General features: G+C 45.9%; 1 protein-coding gene and 1 long non-coding RNA gene across 4 annotated transcripts in view; one reads left to right on the top strand and one right to left on the bottom strand.

Moving 5' to 3' along the window:
- MEIS2 (Meis homeobox 2) overlaps nt 1-15,187 on the bottom strand; it is a 172,421-nt gene extending 157,234 nt beyond the window's left edge. Inside the window, exons 1-6 of one of the 3 annotated variants that reach the window (XM_082762584.1) lie at nt 14,056-15,187; nt 12,750-12,982; nt 11,146-11,287; nt 10,630-10,680; nt 9,872-9,922; nt 8,853-9,002 (exon numbers count right to left, since the gene is read on the bottom strand). In XM_082762584.1, coding sequence (XP_082618710.1) covers nt 8,853-9,002; nt 9,872-9,922; nt 10,630-10,680; nt 11,146-11,287; nt 12,750-12,982; nt 14,056-14,067 — 639 coding nt within the window. In that variant the 5' untranslated portion in view covers nt 14,068-15,187. Of the gene's footprint in view, nt 1-8,852; nt 9,003-9,871; nt 9,923-10,629; nt 10,681-11,145; nt 11,288-12,749; nt 12,983-14,055 lie in introns of those variants that run through there. The other 2 variants (XM_082762582.1, XM_082762583.1) reach the window with 2 other exon arrangements.
- A 1,423-nt stretch (nt 15,188-16,610) lies between these two features.
- LOC309879171 lies at nt 16,611-23,310 on the top strand. The gene is made up of 3 exons (XR_014317683.1): nt 16,611-17,717; nt 18,528-18,630; nt 21,015-23,310. It is a non-coding gene; the product is annotated as an uncharacterized lncRNA (long non-coding RNA).
- Nucleotides 23,311-23,600: the final 290 nt, after the last annotated feature.

Here is a 23,600-nt window from a genome sequence, read left to right as displayed (position 1 = left end):
CCAAACCGAAACAAACAAAAAATACCTCCTGACCTCCAATCCAACTCTCTCAACCCCCAGCCCAACCCCAATATTGCCCATTAGGTTTGATTGTGTCTTACATCTGCATTATGAAATAACACTGGGCTATGAAAGCATGAGGAGATCCTAAGAGCAGCAAATGAAGAGTACTGATGAATTCTCTGAGCAGGACCAATTCTGACCTCATCTACCCCAATGTGTAGTAGGAATAAGTTCAACAAAATCAACTGATTTACCCATTGTAAAATTCAGTGTAAATGTTATTGGAATCAGGTCTCAAAATATATATTGAAACATCTCAAAGTAATCTCCTAGAACTGATTAGTACCACATGCTCTATAGCAACGTAAAATAGAACTGCCAAATAATGTCTTGCTACAAAACCCAGTAACATAAATCTAACGGGCCTGACCCGGATCACAGCAGAGACAAAGGGAAGATCCCCTGACTTCAAAAGGCTGTGAGTAAAGCCCTAGGTGACCAAAGGGTAAGAAGTATCCAAATCCCCTTCACCTTACACAAACACACACATGCATGCATGTATGTGGCTCCACAGCAGGAAGACATAAGCGGAACAGAAGACAGTCCGTGATCTTAAATTCACCTAAGCTATCAGCACAATTGACAGCACTATAGCATTTACAGTACAAAACCACCACCCTTCCAAAACCTATAAGACCGATCTACTTTTCTCACAAAAAGCAACAACAGAAAAATAATAGCAATAATAATCACAAGGTTTTATATTCATTGAGATTGTTATATTAATTAGGTCTCCAGGATCACGATTAATACTGTAAGCCCTCACAATTTCATTTAAAAAGTGTATCATTTTACCATCATTTTACAGAGTCAGGTGGAAAGAAACAGAAAAAGAAAGAAGAGAAGTCTTGAAAGTTCAGGAAGCCCAGATGTTATTTAAAAAAAAAAAAAAAAAAAGTGCAGTTGAAAATAAGGTTAACAAAAAGTTCAGCTAGAAATAAAATGCAAAAACTGAGCAAGTCTCTTTACAGCCTCGATTAAAACACAGTTGTGCCTATGAGCTCCTCTTTTTATCTCCGAGTTAGGAAGCCACTCAAATAGCTTCAAGCTGAAGGCAAACAGCAGACAGGAGCTCTTCAGCCCTCTGCAGCCTCTTAGCGTCAGCTGTTTGCCGGATGGTAATCAGATAAAGAGCTAGAAGAAATACATGAAAAAGGAAAGAAACAATAGCATAGCATGAGTTTAGCCCTCCAACAACACCAGGCTGGAACCTTCTTTTAGAAAATGTAATAATTGCAACATGTTCACCTAGGCTAAACTTTTCAGGGAACACAGCGAGTTATGTTAATTTTATGCACTCCAGGGTCTCTTAAGCTGGCTGCTGTTGGAGCTCCTTATCACACATACGAAAATTACAATAATTAACTGGTAACACCTCAGCTATGTTTTAAGGCAAATGCCATCCAAAACCTATCATACAGCATTTCAAAAGCTTAGGCCGGCCTTTCTGTTTCAAAAATGTAATGATTTGGAAAGGATCGGTAAATAAAACTTCCTGCAGCTGAAAACACTTGCTGTCTCTACCAGGCTGAGTTGTTCTTGACCTCAGCTTGTACATCCAGTTTTGGAAAGACAGGGTGGATTGATTGGAAATTCAACATATTTCTTGTGACACAATTTTCTTGAGGAAGCAATTTAGCAGTATTTTTTTGAAGAATAGAAATATCCAATGGGGAAGGATGGGGCATTTACAAGAGGCAACATTAGAATGTTGGAAGAATCTAAAAGTGATGGAAATAGCTATGTTTTAATATCATAAAAAATGTCAAATAATTCTTGGGGTGGAGTTTACAACCTCTTAAAAGGCAGCATTCTTTTTCATTGGGCTAAGATCATTGTATGCATCAGTGAACTTCTCTTTTTTTTTGCCCTAAACTGTTTCCATCTTTGCATCCCTCAAGAAAAACTTCTTGGCCAAATGCCTAATCATAAGTTTAAAAAAAAAAAAAAAAGAGAGAGAGAGAAAGAGAGAAAAAAAAAAAACAGATAGCTATAAATGAATTACACAAACCATTTGCATGGCTTTATATGTTTTCCTGCAAGGTTTAGTAATATACATTACAGAAGCATGAAACACACCAAAGAGTGTGGATGTTGCCTGCTAAAATGCAATTGCCTGTTTTGTGTTTGTGTGCATACCATAAAATTTTCACACACATATGACCTAAACTAATGCCGTATACCATAGAATGTGAACAACACACATGTAGCTATTCCCAGTAGTTTTAATAAATGGGAGTCAAATATGGTGCTCCTCTTGCTCTTACCTAATTGTGTTAAAGAGCAGTGTTACCAGGAGAAAAGCAGTGAATACTGAGTAGAACACAATAGAAGGAGATGGAAAATAGATACAAGAAGCTAGGTCTCCAGGGGCAGTATTTTCTATTTGCTGGGCTACAGACTCGCAGCTGATAATGCAAGTTGTAATTAATATAAAAGCAGGAGACAATATGGGGAAAGCTTGTACTAGCAGGGCCACAGGAGATCACTCCGCTGCTATCCACTGTTTCTCATTTACACACACAGCCTTACCAAGAAAACACAATTTTGCCAGTGTTTTTTCCCTTGAAAGTTAAAAAAAAAAAAATAAAAATTGATTTAACACCACCATCGAATTTTGCTAAATCTAGAAAAGAGCAACAGAAAGGACAAGAGTCTCTTGGTATACAAAGCAAATCTGATGTGTTACTCTTTTGTCGATGCTACAAATCTGGTGGAAACTGTAAGAGTTTTTCACTGCTACAGGATTTCTTGAACAGAGATGTAATGGAGAGATTTGATAGAGGACAACCTTCAGTCAAATTGCAATTCTTACACTGTATGCCCAGAATTACCACTGGGCAAAGTCTGGTGAGTTTTTTTGTGAGCGTACATAGAGTGTACACTGGGGCTGATTCTGATCTCACACTGTTTTTTACGGTGATATTAAAGACTCAATTAACCATAAGGAATTTGCTTCTTATTTGTAACTAGGAAGTCAAATTTATCAGGCCAGATGATATCCATGTGAGTAAGCTGAGCAGAATTTGGCTCACAAAGGTTAACTGAAGTTTTGAGTATATAGCCATAACAGAATCAGTCCCTTATATTTTATCAGATGAAGTGGACAAAACAATTTATCTTGCGTGAACAAATAAAGCACAACCTACTTTCCTGAAAGAAACCACAATAGCTGTAGGACTCACTCAGGAGAGTTGGAATCGAAGGTCTAGAGGTTGCTCCTGTAAATTAATTTTTCAAACACAAAACTGAACAGAACTACTGACTTGGGTGGCATTCTTCCCCTCAAATACAAGCCAAATCCTGCTTGCCTTGTACAAGTAACACCTGTAAACACAATGTAACTACTGATGTGACTGATACCACAAAAGTCTGTCTCTATGTACCATGGTATATCAAAAGATGGTGTACTATACCAGGTGCATAAAGTCATACACATCCATGCCTATGCATTTGTGTGCGTGCATGTGTGTACATCTGTGCATGTACATGTTTTGGATGTATTAAGTTCAGGATGATACCTTAAAGACTGCTGTGGAATGTGGCAATAAAAAACTTATTACATAAAGGAACTTACAATAATTAAATGAGCCATGAAAAACTCCAATTATGTATGTTTTTTAAAAAGACTTCTCCTGATATTACTGAGGTATATTTTCTTGCAGATGCTCTTTTACTATGATTTTTGACTAATTTGTATGAGAATTACATGAGTGAAACAAAACACAAAGTATTTTGGTCTCTCAGATATTTGTGTACATATCTACATATGTACAATTTTTAATTTTGACATTCTTGTCCCTTGACTTTGCATTTGAGTAAAGTATCAAGAGGATTTTTTGACACTCCTAGAATGTGGCAACACTTAAAAGCTACATGCTTTGTATTTTTCAATTAAGATTGAAATCAGACATGTAATCCACCTGTCAGTAAAAAGAACCAAGACTTGAAAAATTACCTTTTTTTTTTTTTTTTTTAATTGTCCTTCTATGTCATTCTGTGTGGCTACACTTCATCTAGAGTGATAGACAACTCAAACCAAAGAGGGAACACCAACATCAAATAGACAGTGAAATACAATGTCATTTCAAATTGAGAGAACCCAGATTAAAATTAAAATTAGAATACCCAAATGTGAGCTGGCTGGTTACTTGGCCTAGCACTGCCCATCAGAAAGAGAAGATACACTGTATTTCCTACAGTCTTGGAACCTTCCTGATGCTCCTTGCTCCTTCAGAAAACACGGGGACTACAGTAACATCTTAAATCTTAAACTACACACTGAGAAATTTGGTTATGAAAGAAAAAAGTTAGCTTTTTTTTTTTTTTTTTTTTCCCTCCAGTTAGATCCTTAACTCCTTAGTTTCCCTTCTGACCCACTACAGACAAGAAGAGCACCTCTGGGGTCTGATTTCTGGCATACTCAACACTCCCACTTGCATCCATCAGGGTTGCAGTACCTAGGGAATGCAGCACCAGGCCAGTAGCTACTTCCTCAGTGAAATCTTACCTAAAGGTTTAATTATATAGCTGGAACCTATATATATATATATTAACATATTTTTATTTCTGCTCATCCGCAAGATGTCAGGAACTTGCACAGGCCATTCTTCAATAAAAAGTATTAAAGAAATACAAAATGTCTGGATGTCCAAAAGTACAAAATACAAGTATCTCCTCATTTGAGAACTGAAAGGTTTAATATCCAAACTAATATTTTTCTTCTACAGCTGAGGCATCAGATTTCTGATCTGTCAACAGTTCTTTTTAAAAAAAAAAAACAACAACAACAACAACAAACAACAACAACAACTAGATGTATGTATATTTCTATCCATTTTTAATTATCTTTTACGAATTATGATCTGTATATTATTACCTCTCAGCTGCAAATTGACTATAACATATAAACAAATATCAAGAAGACTGAGGCCCTGATCCTGCTCCCATGACAGCCAGTGGAAGGAGAGCCATAAATTTCTATCGGGAAATTTCAAGGCTTCAAAGTAGGTTTGCACTAACGATAGAATTGTATGGTACCAGGATAGGCCAGGTACAAAACAAATGTAAATAAAGTAAAAAATATTATCGTATGCTGGGAAAAGTTTTAAATTCTCCAAATTTTACAAGCATTACTTTTTTCAGATTTGAGCAGCTGGAAAAAAAGAAAAATTAGATTTACTGGCAATCTCAACAGATATTTTAAGCTGAACACAGAATGCAGGATAGGACCCAGCATGTTTATATTGAACAATAATAAATTGTCTGTGCTGGGAAACTCAACTTGAACTGCAGCTGGAAGGGTTTCTTTCCTTTTTCTTTCTTTTTTTTTTTTTTTTTTTTTTTTTTTTCTTTTCTTTTCTTACTGATCTGGTTCAGCCAGGGCATAGCTGTAATTACCTTCTTCCCATCTACAGCTAATACCTCAGAGCAATAAAAAAATATGAGGGTGTTAAAAATTCAAACACTAATTATGGGCTGTTATATTTACTAAACACAGCAGAGTAATAACAAAAGTTTCAGCTTCTTGTGGCCAGTGCTGTACTATTTGATCTACCAAGTCCCTGGACCCCTTACACTTACTGTATTACATAACAGTTAATAGTGTACTAAAATAAAATTCGATATACACGTTTATTACCAAACACATATAGCACAACCGCTTACAGCTGTCTCCATTTTACAGCACAGGTATACCTCTGAAGCATTCATTCCTTTGTTGATTTTGCTTTTGGTTTCCAGTTTAGTTATATAAATACTACAGCAGTAGATTGTGAAAGGGGAAACACAGTATCTTGGTGTCCCATTTAAAGTCCTATGGTAAATACTGGCTAATCCCACAGTTCTTTTTGTTACTTTTCCTAATGGTACATTTTCAGGTCTAGCCAAGGAATGAAAATGGGAGCTGCATTAGCTCCTAGTTCCGCTCTGCCACTGTCATTGTCACCACCCCTTGCATTCACAGAAAACACAACACACAGGGTGTAGCTTTATACCACTTAGTAAGAACAGAGGTGTATGGATTTTGGGGGTGTCAAACAGCTGTCACAAACTGTCACCTCCACAAGAGAAACCCTGGCACACAACAAATTAAACTACACTTCTTTTTGGCTATCATTATTCATAGCCAATCAGCTGAACTGCTCCTAGTATTTCATGTGCAAATAAAACCATGAGGGGAAGACCCCTGGATCAGAATAGAGGGCCAATACATAAAACAGAGGAAACAACATGCTGTCTCTGTCCTTCTGAAGTGGCTCATCATCACCCCTGCACCAACTTTCACCAAATGAGATTTAGCCTGGGGCTATATATTAAATATGCATATCAAAGCAAATGAAAAAGTAAACCTGGAGAGTCAAACTGGACAAATTTGCATGCTTGAACTATTACATTTTCAGGTAGATGCTCACAAATGATGGCTCATTTTTTGATACCCCTGCATGTTTATATTAGCAATTTTAAAAACGTTTCTTACTTTATATATAAAAGTGGATTTCTTCCTGCTCCAACCTTGTACAATGTAAACATAGACGTGTACATACACAGTAGTTTGACTAAGCTATAAAAGAGTGTTAAAGTTTTGTTGGGAAAACAAGCTGATCTGTATATATATATATATATATATATATATAAAATCCAATAAGGAGACACATTTCCCAAAACGCATGAATAAAATGTAACTATGTGATACAACTCTTCATTTCCCAGTTGGTGTTCTGGTTGCACAAATTATTGCTTCCTTTCAAAACAAATAGCAGGGGGCTAAAGTAAAAATGTTATAGCTTAAATCTCCAGGAAATAAAAGGCTTTAAATTATAATACCCAATGAAGTGGTAAACCCTAACGGGTGCAAGATAAATGGGTTGTCATATTTATTTGAGTTTGTTTTTTGGGCCACAAAAACAAGAGGAGATTCTTCTTAGGGAAGATAATAGTTATCAAATTATCAAAATGCTAACCTCCTCCACCCTTGTCCTATCATTGTGCGTGAATTTAAATATTATAATGGAGCACAGCAAATTGGCTTGAGCATTCGCCATCTGCCAGAACCCTAAACAGGCTAGTTTATCTAATCTCTTCAATATAAACATAAGCATGCTCCATTTCTACACTTCCACTTGAAATGCACTCTTGTAAAGAAACTGTACTGGAAAAACATGTACTTTTTTTTTTTTTTTTTTTTTTCTCTCTCTCTATTGCTCTGAATTAGACACAATGACCCAATATCTTTTGAGGTGCCACTCATTTAAATTTCTTTTTTTTAGTACTCCCCCATAATACTTATGCACACGAATTTAGGGTTGTAAAATGCCATAAAACAAATATTTTGGAAATAACGTCATGCTTCATGGAGTTTATTATCTACATGTGAGATACCTGATAAGCAGGGAAACTTTCAGGAACCACTGCCTATATTTTTTTTCCCCTCATAATAAGAGATTTCAAACGCAAAACATCACAGAAATCTTGTCCTACAATGTTTACTTCACACAAATGAGAAAATGAAAGCTAAGGCTTGGGTCCAAAAATACTTTCAGGGCTCTGGAACTAGGCAATACCAGGAGGGGGGCATTTAGGAGAATTTATTATTATTTTATCTCCCAGTCTAGTCCAGCTTCAGTCCAGGTCTAATGTAATTATCAAATACACATAGAAACAACATGTTTTGAAAGGAAACAAAAGCTCCTAGAAAGCTCATTCTCCCTGGGCTTAAAGCTACTCTTCTTAACACACTAGGAAATAAGGGCAGGCGCCTGTGCAGAAAGCATGGTTAACTTCACACCGGGTGTTAAATTAATATTTCAACCGCTAAAATATTAGACTGTATCATTTAGATTATGAATTCAATTGAACCTAAAACTGTGTAAACCCCCGTTCCCCCCAGGGATGTGCTCCTATAAATAAACTAGAGTTCACACCCACTCTTTTTAACCATAGCTATTCGTTCCCTTTCCTGCGGTACCAGCTGCAGCCTTTTCCTTCACATCCCGAAGTCTCTCTGCGTCTACATATTTTTAAGTGTCACCAGAGCTGCTCCAAAACCCGGAAAAACAAAGACACTCTCCTTACCACGCACACCAACGTTCAGTCCCACACACATAACACTAATTCACCAACTCTTAAAGTGTTAAAATCAACCGCTAACCTACGGTTACTCAATCATAATTCTCTCCAGCTTTCTGTAATACATTGTTAATAATTGCTTCATCAAGGTTACTGTCTTTTATTATGAAGATGCTTCAGGCGTTTGGCAATAAGTCCATATTCTGACAATAAGTTGCTATAAAGCACGAGCATTGGAAACTCTAATGTGCTAACCCCCTTTTTTTTAATGCAATGTAGTATTGCCAATAATTCTCATCACTTGTCATCCCCACGAGAGGGGAGGGGGGAGGAAATCAGCAAACTTTCTCCCTAACTTTCTTGTCTCTGTTTCCTTGCCTTGCTGCATTGATTACAGAGTTGGCAAAGAAGAAGAAAAAGCACCGATCACCACATCAAAACGACAGTTTGCTAGCTCCTCGAGTCGCCCAGACCAGGAAACTTTACAAACCGATGCAAACCCGCTGCTTTACAGATGGAAACAGAAGGAACCTTTTGCATTTTCACAACTTTGCAAATCGGGGGTGAGGGTGGGGTGGGTGGAGTTTAAGGTGGGAACCGAATTTGCAAAAGGTAGGAACAGCACTAGTAGACAGCAGCCACAAAACAGTGAAATCAGGTACAGGTCCTCTAAATAGGTTAAAAGACTTAGAAAGTGCCATAAAGAAATCAAAAGAACTTACATGGTCGGCTAAATTTGTGGAAGATCCTGAGAGTTCTTCGTGGTCTGATTTGGAGCTGCCATCCCTTTCATCAATAACGAGGTCTATTGGCATTTTTCCTTTCAAACAACTAATGTACCGATGGCAGAAGTTATCGCACAATTCATGAACCTGAAGGAGGTAACAAGAATAATAGCATCAATAATGGCGAAATATCGGCTTGCAATTCTTTCTGGTAGCAAGAGCAACACTCTGATCTACTCCACGAGTAACTCTAATTAAGGGGCACAATAGTCGAAGGCGAGGAAACAATAGAGAAATTGTTGCAGCGCATATTATTCTCTTGAGACTCGCTGCAGCAACAAGTTAGAGAGAGCGAGAGAGAGCGAGGGGGCTCAGCGTGGCTTGCGGAGGGCCAGCCGGCCCGGGGGCAGCTCCGGCCCCGGGGTCGCGGCCCCCGGCGGTGCGTGGGGACCGCAGCAGACGGGCACCGCTCCTCGCCCGAGACAGCAGCGGGGCCATGCGGGGTGATGCTGGTCGCCCACGGCTCGGTGCCTCGGGCCAGCAGCTTGAGGACGAGCTGCCGAGGGGCTGGGAACGGCCGTCCCGGGCAGGGCATAGCCCCCCCTCCCCCAGGCCGAGCAGGGGCCCCCTGCCTCTTGCAAACATTTACTGCCTGTTTGGGGTTAGCAAGCCTGCCAGAGCTGCAGAGGAGCGGGAGGGCTTTCCTTTGGCTTTTTGCTAGACGGGTTGTTTCCGAGTCACGGAGGGAATTTCTGCCGAGAGCAGGGGCAAGAAGGACGCACGGGGCTTAATAATGGATAAATGTGAGGACTTGGCTGAACAAAAAATGCCGGGCTGGCCTGGGCTTGGCTGTCGGGTGTCACATGCCCCGATGGCACAGGTTGCGGTACCATTCCGCCTTTGTCCCGGATCCCCCGGCCGTGCCACAATGACCCCCGAGAGGCCGAAGGGAGCAGGGCAGAAGCGGCCCGCCGGGGAGGGGATGGCCTCCCCCCGCCCTCCGCCCCGCCGCTTACCTTTTCTAACTCCAAAAGGTGAAACCTTAGTACTTGTATTGCTTGGATCATCTGCAAGAAAGTTTTGAGCCAGGGGTTAGTTGGGAGAAAAGAGCACGGGTGCTGCGCGGGGCTGCGAGTCCAAAGGGGCGAAGGGGAGACGGGGGCTGTCAGGGCGTGCAGTCATTATCCGGGATTTTAGCTCCTTGGTCACGCTTGAACAATTTCGGTCAACTTTAACCTCAGCACTTGATTTTTATCATATCTATCGGAGGCGCGGCGATGAGCGCTTGTTGCCACCACCCCCGAGCTTCCCCCTTCTCTCGCCCTCGCTCCCTCCCCGCACCCCGGCCCTGGCTTCACGGGGGTCGCGGAGAAGCCGAGCACACGCTCGCATTCCCCCACCGCCCCCAGAAGGAGGGGGGGGGGGGTTAACACTTTGGCATCTTCTTTACAAGAGGATTTAGTCACTTTGAATATTGAAAACGTTCACATTAGCAAAAGATTGACGTTAGAAATCTCCATCCCTCTCTCCCGAAGCACTTATATCCCTCACTTTAGCTCCCCGTGGCTTTTCCGTGCTGCCCCGCAAGGCGCTGGAGCTGCCGGCGTTGCCCCGGCTCAGTTCACAAGTGCAGCCCTCTGAAGGCTGGGGCCGGGCAGGGCCGGGCCGTCCAGCCGGGGGCCGGCTGCCTTCCTCCCGGCGCTGCCGAGAGCGAGGGGCAGACACGGGGCCGGGGAAGGCGAAAGGGGAGCGGGGCGCTGGGGCGAGGCCTTACCAAATTGTCCAACTCTGGGTTTGAAGAAAAAAGTGGTTTTTCAGCGCGGACCTGCAAGGAGAAGGCAAAGCAGCGTGAGTTGTGGCTTCTTCCCTCCCTCGGCCCTGCTGCCCACTGGCCCGAAGGATGCAACCCCGAGGGGTGACAAAAGCAAGCAACGCTGCCCCACGGCCACGCTGGGCAGCTGGGGGGTGCTGCAGGGAGCCGGCCCTGCCCCGGCCGTCCCCCAGCCCTGCCGGCTCCCCGTCCTTCCCTGCTCCCGCTGCCTCCAGACCCGGCCCCAGCCGCGTCCCCCTTCTGTCGGTGCTCGAGGGCGAGGGCCGGCGGCCCCGGTCCGGCAGCGCGCCCCCCGCCGCCCCCTCCCGCCCCCCGCCGGCGGCCGTGGAGGGGGCTCAGGGGAAGGGGGGAGGGGAGGCTCGGAGGGGCTGCCCCGGGCAGCGCCCGGCCGCGGGGCTCGGGGGCCGGGGGCGGCGGCAGCGCCGGGAAGGGCCGGGGGCGGGGGTAGAGGTGGCGGACCTGTTTGGCGAAGACGGCGATGTCCTCGTTGAAGGAGTCGGAGGAGCAGACGTCCCCGCCGGCCACGCCGGGCTCCCGGGGCGTGCAGGTCGCCAGCTCGCACTTCTCAAAGACCAGAGCTAAGAGGGGGAACAACGGGTGCCTACCGGGCAGTGGCACACAAAGAGAGCGGGAGGGGGTGGGGAGAGGGGGAAAGAAGAGCTCTAATCAACAAGTATTTTTTAAATGCACGTACACACACGGACACACGGACACGCTCTGCAGCCTTTCGGTATTGCTCCGGGCAGAGCAGGGGACAATCCCGCCTCGAAATAAAATACACTTTTTTTTTTTTTTTCCTTTTATTTTTTTTTTCTCTTTCGGAAATTGAGAATGGCCAAGCCGCATCCCATGTGCAGTCCCCAGAGCTGAGGACAAAAGTGACCTCCACTCACACACCCGGCGCACCAAACACACTCACTCAAGCAGGCAGCAGCTCAGCTGGGAACCTTCCCCTCTTCGCCACAGCCTAAAATAACGCGAAACCTGGGAGATCCCATCCCTACCCTCAAGCTATGACCTAAAATGAGAAGCACGGGGAGGCAAACTGCAAACTACTTAATACGTAATTTTATTTTTCAAGGGGCCTGCTAACAAAAATGTGGTGAAGTTTCCTGGCTTAGGAAGCACACCCAAGTAAAATACCAGCTGTCCAGATAAGTGAGCTGGGGAGGGGGCGGAGGGAGGGAGCACTTCTCGAAATATTTTCCCATAGTTGGTGTAGTCAGGAAAAAAAATATTTTATCTGCGTACTAAGTAGTAAGTATGCGTTGGTCTGTTTCCCCCTTTGGTGTCTGATCAAGGCCCCATACTCTCTTACAGACGTTACTATCCCTCCTTTTAGGATAATTCGGTATTTTTTGCTAAAAGGCACTGGAGGGAATCGGTGTCATTCCCCTCAGGCAGTGCCCTGGCAGAGGCTAGAGTTTTGTTGGGTACGTGTTTCTTTTTCCTCCCGCTCTCTCTTTCCTACATATAAAACTCAGCTCGCTGCCTCCAATGCATTTACTTCGCTTATCTCAGGAAAGAGCTGCTCGTGAGAAGCGAATCTCTTTTATTCTTACTGTCTTCGGCGATTTGAGTAGCTCTTTATTTACAGTGTTGGAAGAGTGTTATTATGGCACGGAGGAGAACACCAGAATACCACTTCCTCACCTAAACCCAGCGCCAAGAGAGCCACCTCTCCTGTCTGAAGTCCTGACCGGGGCCTTTCCGAGCGAGACAAAAAACTCGCGGAAAAAAAAAAAAAAAAAAAAAAAAAAAGAGAGAGAGAGAGAGAGAGAAAAAAAAAAAAGGAAAAAAAAAAAAAGGAAGACAAGCTGCCTCCCACCCCCTTTCCACCGAGGGGTCTCTCTTCCAGGACGCGTCTCCTGAGGGTGCCGGCACCCCAGCCCCACGGGCCGTGCCTCCACGCATCTTCCTCGGCCCGCAGCACAGGGCTGCCGCCACCCCCCGGCCGCCCCCCGGGAGCCCCCCGGGAGCCCCCCGGGAGCCCCCCGGCGCCCGCCCCGCTCCTGCCCTCCCGCTCGGCGGGCAGCGGCGCCGCGTCGCCCGGCGGCACCTACCCGTAGATCGCATCCTTGTCCCGCTTCAGGGCGTCGTTGACAGCGGAGCCCATGCTGGCCGGCATGACATTGGGGTGCGGGGCGTGGGCGCCGTAATGCTGGCCGGCGTGCAGCGGCGGGCCATGGTTGAGGTGGTGCACCGGGGGGATCGGCCGGGGGGCGTGGGGATCCCCGTACATGGACGCCGGCACCCCTACTCCGTCCATCCCGCCGTAGTGGGGCAGCTCATCGTACTGTCAAAAACCGGGCCGGAAGAGAAGAAAGAGAGAGAAAGAGGGGAAGGGGGGGGGGGGGGGGGGGGGGAAGAGAGAGAGAGAGGGAGAGGGGGGAATAAAAAAAACAAACAAACAAACAACAACAACAAAAGTCAGAAGAGAGTAAAGCACCCAGGCAGACGCAAACAGAGCAAAACAAAACAAGAACAGCCACAACAGAGAGTGAGATGTGCGAAATGAAATCGGCTGGGAGCAGGGGCAGGAGCTGGAGAGGCTGAGGGAGGCGTGGGGGTGTAGGGAGAGGGAAAGGGGGAAAGTGAGTGCGTGTGTGTCCGTGTGTGTGTGTGCGGGGGGGAGACGGTCCGCTTCGGCACGGCTGGAGAGACCCTGGCGAGGAAACCGGGATGGAAAGGAAGGAAACGGAGGAGAGAAACTAGAGTTGTTCTGAATTAGGAAGGAAGGACGAAAAAATCAAACGTAAATGAATAAACAAGCAGAATCCAAAGCAGCTAGATAAATAAATCATCACGGGGAAGGAGAGGGGAAAGGTGGGGTGCATCGGAAGGGGGGGGAAGATAAAGGGGGAAATAATCTGAAAGTTACCAGAAACATTATTTAGTAGTAATTCCCCTTGTCCTTGTCAAAGCCAGAGACAAAAAAAAAATTAAAAAAAAATAAAAAGAGGAAAAAAAAAAGAAAAAAGCAGCTATATATGTATACATATATATACGTTCGTATATATACACACACACATATGTATTTCTTAGTCTGTCCTGGGCAGCAGCAGCAACGGCGGCAGCAGCAGCAGCAGCAAGCTTTCCCCTGTGAACCCCGTGCTACTGAGCAGCCAGAGAGCAGGGAAATCGCGCTGCTGGGGGAAAAGCTAGAGAGGAAAAAAGCGTGGAACAATTGCAGAGAGAGACACACACACAGAAACACTCACGCACACACACAAAAAGCTAGTGAATAATTTTTGCTGCTATTTTTTAATAGTGGCCGCCATCATCATCAGCAACAGAGGAGAGCAAATCGGACAGGCCCCTCTTAAGAGAGGATTTATATATAGGTAAGTGTTGGAGATTTAAACCTACCCTTTGCGCCATCAGTCTGCGCTCCAATAAACTCCTGGATGTGTCGTATATTTAATATCCCAGTCCAGCAAAGAAAGTGATTTAAAGTGAAGAAGATTCCTTTTTTTTTTTTTTTTTTTTTTTTTTTTGTAACCCACTTATAGACTTCTCCTGTCCTCCAATATGGGTAAATAATAACAACAACAACAACAACAACAATATATAAAAAACAGTCAGGAACCACGATGAGAGTTTCTGTGTATTTCTTCTTTTTTTCTGTCTCTTTCTCTTTCCTTTTTCTCTTTCTCTCTCTTTTTCCTTTTTTCTTTCTCTACGCAAAAAAAAAAAAAAAAAAAAAAAAATTGTCAAGCCCCCAAACTGAAGGTTACGATCGCCCCGTCAGCAACCCACATGTAACCAAACTGTCGTGTCTCATGGCTTTTTGCCACTCCAGCTGTCAATCAAAGCCAGGGAATGTCAAGGTAGTGAATGAATGATGGTTGATGATGATGAAGAAGAGAGGAGGAATCTTTTTAACCCCGGTTCCTTCTTCCAGTAACTCCGCGCTCGGGTTTTGCCTTTTAGAATCGCTAGAGGGTCTTTTTTTTTTTTTTTTTTTTTTTTTTTTTTTGAGTACTGTGAAGGGGGGTGGGGAAAGATGCGAAGAAAAAAAAAAAAAAACGAATAGTTTGCAAAGCCCGGAGACTTCCCCCTCTCCTCTCTCTCTCTCTTTTTTTTTTTTTTTTTTTTTTTCCTCCTCCTGCCGGTGGGTATTTTGCCTCCCTCTCTCCCTCTCTCTCTGAGATGAGTGAGTGTCAGTAAGCGCTGGCAGGTTGGCTGCGGGCTGCCTTATAGAAGCGGCTCAGTTTCGCGGCGCCGATCGGCGGGAGAATGAAGTGACGGAACCCGGAAGTGGCGGTGGCCATAGCCAGTCCTGCAGCGCGGCGGCGGCGGCGGGGAGCGGCGGCGGCGGGGAGCGGCGGCGGGGAGCGGGGCGGCGGCGGCGGCGGCGGCGGGGCCGGGGCCGGTGCGGGTGTCGGTGTCGGGGCGCCCCGGCCGGCAGAGCGCCGCTGATGCGCAGCGCGCCGGCAGGGCGGCTGCAGCGCCGCGCGGGGGGAGCCGCGCAGCAGCCCCTGCCCCGAGCGAAGCGAGGCGTGTAGGAAGGAGAGCGGGCGGAGGGAGGGAGGGAGCGAGCGAGGGAGGAGGGAGGAGGGAGGGAGGGAGCGAGGGAGGGAGGGAGGGAGGGAGGGAGGGAGGTAGGACGGGGAGAGTGCGTGTGTGCGAGAGGGGGGAGAGGCAGGGGAAAACTGCCGAGAGCCGGAGGAAAAGTGCCACAGAAGCCCGGCCCCGGGTTGGTTCGCGCTAGGTTGTTTTAGCGACGAAATACCTTGCGATTAACCGCGGTGTTTAGCGGCTGATTTACGCTCTGAATTATTTATTTAACTCGCCGGCTATCGCCGCTGCCGAGAACGGTATGCGGGGCCGAGGGCACGGAGGGCTGCCGGGGAAGGGGGGGCCGCGCAAAGTTGGTGTTCCCCCGGCCGCCGGCCGGCTCGGCGAGCTCCGCGCAGCTCCGCGGCCAGCCGGCCCCTTTGCGCTCCCGGGGCCGGGCAAAAAGTCCCGATCCGGGGCGCGGGGAGCGCGCCTCGCTCAGCCCGGGGCTGGCACCGCTCCTCGCCAAGCGATCGCTGCGCCCAAGCCCGCTGTGGATGCCGCGGGGGGGTGGAAGGAAGGGGGGCGGGGAGGGGGGGAGGAAGGGGAAACCCCCTTTTGGTTCTGCGCTTAGGCTGCCAGCCTTTGAAAAGGGCTTAAAACCAAAGTCACGCTCAGCCTTTTGTAGGATGGATCCAGATGTTCCGTAGATTTGGGGTTGCATGTTCTCGCTGAGTGGATCCGTCGGGGAGCGATGCATTCGCGTGTGTTACGGTTCTGGACTTCGCTGTATATCGACGTCGCGCTTGTGGAATGTATGCTGAAGTATTAGCTCGGTAATGCCTTCTAATGGTAGTGCTAATTACAGTAGGGTTATTTAGCAAATTAAGCGAGATGCTGCACCCCCCCACCCCTGAGCACCAAATGAACTTTTCCAAACGCGCACACACACACACACACACACGCGCGCGTTAATTTTGGTATGTTCCCCTCGCCCAATCGCTTTGCTGGAGCTGAAACATGCCTTACCTCAGAACAGTCAATTACCAAAGCTACCCGGGATCATCAATCATGGGGGATGCTTGAAGTTTAGGGGAGGAGCGATGGTCAAACTATCGATTGCTGCAGTTTTGTCCTCCCCAACCCCCCACCCTCGTTCACGGTCCCCTGCACATAAAATCTAAAACAGACTATCCCGTTAATAGTGGGATTTATCAATGATTATGTACCCAGTTGTGAACGTGGCCTCATACATAGATGGCTTTAAAAAAAAAAAAAAAAAAAAAGTGATTTTCTCAGTTAGCGTTTGTTCTGGTTTGTTTTGCTGCTCACGATGAGGACGGTGATTCTAAGATTTTTATTTTTATTTTTTTGAAACTTTAAGAAAATGACTCAGGGGGCAGTTATAGATATTTGGCCTGATTTTAATAGGCTTAGGGAATGAGCTCCAGAGGTCAATAAACCCCTCCAAAATGATGAATGATTGAGTACCTGTGATGATGATAGTGATTACCGGAGCAATTAAACAGTTTGATTAAATGAGCCATCATAACAATGATGTCTGCGGGAAATCAGCCCTCACATATAAAGAAAGATAGGGTGGAGGGCTGACAAACGCCAGTGGGCATTCCTGCGTGTTCCGATAGCGCCGAGCCCCGCAGAGCAGGCTCTATTTACAGATATGGGGCGAATGAGGAGAAAAGTCACTCTCCTACTTCTAGACAGAGTTGTACCCTGCTTTAAAGCCCGCCAGAAGCCGGAGAGCAGACCCGTTTGTCTTTTCCTAGAGGATCTCTTCCAAGATTAAAGCTAGTCCTAAGAGCAACCGAATTGATGTGACTGACTTTCACGGGACTGTAACGAGAGGTGAGTAAAAAAGCCCTTAGTATGTAGATCTCTTTCAAGCAGTGGTTAAGTCGATTCATTTCGCAAGGAAAAAAAACAGTCTTCTTGTGCAGTATTTTATACTCTGTCGTATAAATCGGTAACGTAATTCAAGATATTCATGGTAATGAATGCTTGGCTAATCCTTTGGGTGCGCGGAGACCTACAGAGCAGTAGGTTATGCAAATCCTTTCCTACTTTTACAGCTGTAGTTTTCTAACAGATTTTTAAAGAGATCTAGTCATCAGTGAATGCTATTTTTTTTTCTTCATATCCTTCTTCCACCCCTCACCCCCCAGCCCTGAAGAAGCCAGATTTCTAAACTTCTGAGGAATCATTTCATTGTGATAAAGCCCATGCAGCCAGCTTCGAGGACATATTTTAAATATTTGTAGTTTCCAATCTTATTTTTTAACCGAGGCAGTGCAAACCCAGAGCCTTGCCTCCTGAGCTGTACAAGTGTGTCTCATTTCAAACAGTTTCGGTATCACTAAAGAAGAGCTCTTTCCTTGTAACGTGGCCGTGCAAAAGTAATCTAGTTCCACTGAAGGCTCCCTGTATTTGTTCAGACCGCAAGCTGTGGGAGAAATTCATCAGTTTTCTTCTCAAAACGAAGTTTTTCCACGACTTGGCTACCATAGGAGAAGGTACTTCATTGCTCAGGACGTAATTTTAGACTCGTTTTTCTTTTCGTAATTCTGCTTTTAACAGGAGCGCCTGTAGATCTTGGTTCTCTTGAGTAAGGGATTGTTAGAGAAAGCAACCTAAAATCAAAGCTGCAAAAAAAAGTAGCCAAAGATTTTTGTAGTGTTCAATGCTGCTCCTTTCACTTTTCATTTTTTTTTCTTCCCTAAACTAATTAACCCCCTGCATTGACTCGCCCTGCTGTGCATGTGTGTAATCTGGGACAGGGACCAACTTTTAAAAATGATTTTAACTTGATAGAAAGTGAAATTTCATATGGTAAATGAGGGGCTTTCATGTTCCTCTTGTGTCTTTTTTTTTTTTTTCGTGAAAAGAGTTGAAGCCTTTTTCCTCTTCACTATCCCAGTGGATTAATGCACACAGAGAACGTGGTTTATAAAGCGCTAAAGTTTAGCCATTAAAGAGGAATCTCAATTTAGCGCCCTTAAGTGAAAGTACTCAGCTATTAACAAAGATGCTGTTAAGAACTCAGAGGAAAATGGGATACGTGCGTGCAGGGGGTGGGGGCTTCTACAGTCTTAGGTCATTTATTATTTACTTTTTTTTTTTTTCTTTCTTTCTAATTTTATTTTCAGCCGTGTGACATATTTTCTTTTAAACTCAGTAATTCGGGAAAATTAAATTGGCTGATTTCCATTTCTCGTGCATCATTTTCACAGCAAAGGCTGTTTCCAGGAAAAGTGTAAGAGATGAGAAGAGTCGATGGGGTGGTGTTTTTTTTCTTTACTTTTTTTTTTTTTTTTTTTTTTTAGATCAGCTCAAAAGTCCAAAGAGAAATGAGGTGTCCGGTATGGAAGTGCATCTCAGTCAACAGCCAGCTCCTTTTGCCGAGGCTGGAAATGGTTTTAACAGGCGGTAAAATTTCATCTTGTGGTGTCAAATTGGGGTCAGTTTGGGGTTAGCGCTCTCAGTGTCCGAGAAGGAGCTGTCCAGCTGTGTGGGGATTCATTAAGGGCAAAAGATCCGTTTCAAGAAAAACAATACAAAGACAATCAGAGGGCTAAAGATCCTCTTCAAATCGCATTTTACAAGTGCACCAGAACAAATATGGACGCTGAAACCTATTCCCTTCAAACTCCCAAATCGGCTTCTTAGCCCTTGCAGGGAGTGAGAGAGAAAATCCTCTAAAACTTAAGAAGAGTCTGTTTTCAATCAGCCTTTCCGAAGTGTGGCATCTTAGTCCTTTGCTGGCTTTGAGACATGCCTCTCTCGCTCGCTTGCTCCCTCTCTCTCTCTTTTTCCACAGCCTTGCAAAAGTGGACGATGGCACAACAGGTAATATTTCAGATTTCGAAAGTATATTCCACCGGGTATGTTAAGCCGCTGTTTTGTGTGAGTGTGTGCGCAGTGTGTGTAGCGGGAGATTTAATGCAAATACAAAGTTTGGGAGGGGAAACGAGCTGTGCTTGCACGAAATCCGCTTGCACCCCTCGGAATTTTTCTGCACTCCTTGCAAGCAATGCTGTGCTCTAATAGATAATTTAGGGGAGATTTACTTCACGGTTCCCAGCATTTGTGGAAAGCACCTATTGCTAATCTGGTTTATTAAATTCGCGTGGTTTAAATCCTCTTAGCATCCCTACATCTGTTAGAACAATTGACGCCTTGCTGCAGGGACAAATAACTTGAACCTTAATCTTGTTTGTAACTTTATTCAGTGTTTGTTTGTTTGTGCCTCGAGTTCAAGTATTTTGGGGCGATGCCATTGTCTTCGGAAAGACGTAGTCGACATTTACAGGCAGACCTCACAATGGACAGGCTAAGGCTTCTGCGGACCAGGACGAATAATTTGGAGTGTTTATCCTGGCGTTTTGTCTTGGGCTGTCGTTCTAGGAAATGTGTCATATTTAATGAAGAAAGCAATCCGCGTGTTAAAATGCGTCTCCAGGGTTACTACATAACCGTGACCCCGTGGTAAAATCCACGGGCTTTTTTTCTTTCTGCTCTGCTCCCAAGGCGATGCGTGGGGTGCAAATAGCACCTTTGCAGTTTTATAACCAGCATTATTCCACAGATCAAACTCCTACCTCCGAAATCGTTCCTTGCCACGCTTCACCTCGCCTAGACGGGCGGCTCTCACAACTTGGGTCACTTTTTTCCTCGTCCCAGCCCACTTCGCTTCCCTCCGGCGTCCCGTAGCCGCCGGGCTTTGGGGGGGCCGCCCCGGGCGCCCCCTGCCAGCACGGCCCCAGCGGGCGGCGGGGCTCCCTGAGCTGCTCTCCCCGCGCCCCTCGCCCGCCGCTGCGGGACGGGGCTCTCCCACAACCCGGCCGGTTTTAGAAATGCCTCCTGGCCCGAAAGTCAGTGGTAGCCGATCGTGGTGAACTCTGCTTGACCTCCACCGATCTTTGGGAGCGGGATTAGGAGGAGGTTCATTTACTTACCTGTAAACTTCCCTTGCAGCCCTCCCCCTCCTCTTTCAAAGCTCCTCCGAGCACCACCGGAGCTCGGGGCTCGCTCCCCCCTCCCCAGCCCCTGATCCCCCCCCCCGGGCCGGGCCGCGGGGCTCCGACCCGGCACTTGCGGGACGCCCCGGGGCCATCCCAGCCCCCGGCGGCGGCGCGGCCGTGCCATCGGCAGCCCTCTAGCGCTATCTGGCGGGGCTCCAGCGCGCTCCCGCCGCGCCGCGCAGCCCCTCGCAGGGCCGCTGCCGGGGGCGCGGAGGGGCGCGCATCCCTGGCGCGGGGCACAGAGCAGAGCCGCCGTCCCCCGGGTCCGTGCCTCCAGGTCCCATGTGGCCGTGGTAGCTTGTCCCTGAGGTCCTCTCACTCACCCGGCGGGGGGAGGCCGGGGGGAGAAGGGGAACCCAAATGTCCGCCCCCCTCCTCCCGTCCTGCGTTATCCCTGAATAACCCACGCGCGGGGGGGTGCGGAGCGTTAGCGTGGAAGGAGAACCAGGCTGCTTCTGTGGCGTGGGCTGGGAGGTTTGGGAAAGTGAAGATCATAAACAGCCAGCGTGTGTATTTCCTTCGTAAAGTAGAAGGACAAAAATACCTGTCAGGGTTTCCCAGTAAGACTGCTTCTAGCAGGGTAGTTAAAAATCTAGTTTTCTTTTGTTCGGAGGAGCTTGAAGCATTAAAAAATAATAAAATAGTAGTAAAAAAAATCAGTTTTTGCAATGTGACGTCGTAACAGAAAGGAGAGTTAGGGAAAACTAAATCGCTTTAGTACAATATCAAAGCATCTGAGAAGCCTCCAAACTCTGCTCAGCTCTCAAAATATTCACTTTTGTTCTCCAGCTGCCTATAAAACTCCAGAAGAGGAGCGCTCTCGTTTTGACACTGGAGTTCTCGGTCCGGAGAGAACAATATCCTTCTATCTCCTTTGAAATGTTACGGCGACTCTCATAACACATGCGATCACTCCAAGCACGAATCTCCCTTTTTTAAAAGCGCTGTTCGGCCCATTGTTTGAAGTGGGAATCAGCGCGCAGCCTAAAGAGAAAAGGGAAAAAAAAAATCTTAGGAGCCCGGCTTGGTATTGCATAGGGAAAGAGCTGACAAAATATTATAGTGTGTTTTCTAGAAGTGCGTGATGAGAGCCCATGGTGTGTTTCCGACAGATAATTTTTTTTTTTTTCTCTTCCCTAAAAGATTGTGATCGCCTTTGTACGTCTTTCTTTTGATCCCACAAAGAGAATGCAATATACATATATGTGTTTGCTCACCATACAAGAAATGCAAGGGACCATACAATGGAATATACGGCCGGTTAGTCCTCATAATGCTTAGTTTTGCTGTAATTAATTGAAAACAGTTATTAGGTCGTCATTGGCAATAGCGTAAATAATTGCAGCAGATTTTTACTTAAAATTGACCGGTCACAGAGTGATAGATCGATTCGAGGTATAAAAATGATGTATCAAAACATCAATGTCGATTATTTGAAATATTGTAGTCGAATCTTTTTATTGCTTCATCGGTTAAGTGTCTGAAAGTGCTGTGTTCCAACATATATTTATGTTGTCAATACTGTCAAAACTGTCAGTTTTATTACAGTGGATTTGTAATACATTTCGGATTTGCTCATTTGCATAAAATGTCCACCCCAGTTACCCCTCCTTTTCCCCATCTCTGGAAATCTATGTCAGTTTAATGAAAGGATTCAGGACTCCTAGCTGAAGCATAAAAAAAAAAAAAAAAAAAAAAAAAAAAAGTAGAGATATTGCTCCATTAAGTCCCATTTAAACATCCCTTTGGAAAGCTTAGGCTATTCCTAACTTGCCATAAGAGGGAATCCTCCACCTCCCTTATTTCCCCAGCAGAATTTAAACACTCTTTTACTATCACACCTCGATTAAACCCTTCCGGAGACCCGAGAAACTATACGGAGAGACACAGCCGAGCCAAAGCACACCTGTGAGTGCCGCAAGCCTGCCGCGCAGGGCAGCAGCCCCCGGACTGCGCACCCTCCAGAGGTTTGGTGCTGGTGGGCAGGAGGAAACAAAAGGAGCCATAAATACTCCTTCCTTAACGGGCTGGAGCCCAAAGGAAAAGCTCAAGCTGGAAGCAGGAAGAGACGTGATATGCTCCCTGTCCCCCAGCCCCTGTTAGGGGTATGCACTGTCCCTGTCCGCGCTTATCTGGTGTCGGAGCGTTCTCAGGCACCCCTTTCTGATTTTCTCCGACAGCCCAGCTGAGGGATGGAGAAAGTCAGGAATAAAGAGATCCATTTCCACACCCAACTTTCTTCGATCGAGGAAACAGTGAAATTGGCCACGTAACTTCACCTCCCCGCCGGCTCGGGAGGCTGGAGTTGTTCTAAAGGCGTTGGGAAGATGGACCCGAGGTGCGGGTCCATGTGTGTGTTTCTTGTGTGTGTGTGTGTGTTTGTCTTTTTCTCCTTCCCAGGCATACATGTGTTTAAAGAGATGCTGAACAGAGCTCTGAGTTCAAGGGGAAGAAGGCAAGGTTGGTTTGGGGAACGCCAGCGCGCTTGGCAGGTATTTTAATGACTGTCCCTTGCTTTGAACACTTCCCATCTCTCTGCCTGTCTCCATCCGGAATATCTTTCCCAGACCAATTTTGATTTCTGCTGTAATTCTTGTGTGTGTTTGTGAGCGCTTCTGAGGTAAATTGAGAAGTAAGCTGCGCAAAAGGAGGAAATCGCCCCTGGGGTGCTTTGTTTACTTTGGTTTGTAAAATCCTGCTAGGAGATGGTTTCCTCAGTGTGTGGCAAGTGTTTCTTCAAGAAATTCATCAGCCCTTCTACAATTACTTGGATCTCTGAGGGAAGAGAGCTGCCATCACTTTCTCACATCCCAAGGTGTTGCATGGAGGAGGGAAGAAAAGGCTGGAGCATTTAATTACAATGGGAGGCGGGGGAGAACGGGGGAGCGGAGGCTGCAGAAAGCCGCCCCAAGCCTGTACCTGGAAAAGAAAACCCGCCCGGGTGTATGTGGGAGACGCGTGCCGTGTAGGGCTGGGGAAAAGTACCCCATCTCGTGCGATAATTAGTCTGAACAATAAACATAATTGGAATAAAATCAGTTGGAAATTCCTGCGTTTTTAATTACGTTTCATTTTGTGGTAAGCCGTAAAATTATGAATACCTCTCAATTAAACACTATCCACTTGTAAAGCATTTAACAACAATTATTCCTTAATCAGTCGGAATGTTAGCCACAAACGATGCTGTTAAACATCAAAGGGACGCCTTAGACGTTACCTTTTAGTCATAAGTAAGAGGATTAATTTCTGTAATTAGAGGGGATAAATATGTGCATAAATACATCTAATTTTTTTACACGTTCTCATCCTGTCTGGGAGAGGCGAGGATCTTTGACATCGCCAGCACTTCCAGCTCTTCCCCCGGCTCCGAGGAGG

The sequence above is a fragment of the Aythya marila genome (genome assembly GCF_965140915.1).
Source record: "Aythya marila genome assembly, chromosome: 5".
In the NCBI taxonomy this organism is placed as follows: Eukaryota; Metazoa; Chordata; class Aves; order Anseriformes; family Anatidae; genus Aythya; species Aythya marila.
This window is presented reverse-complemented; position numbering and strand designations above follow the sequence as displayed.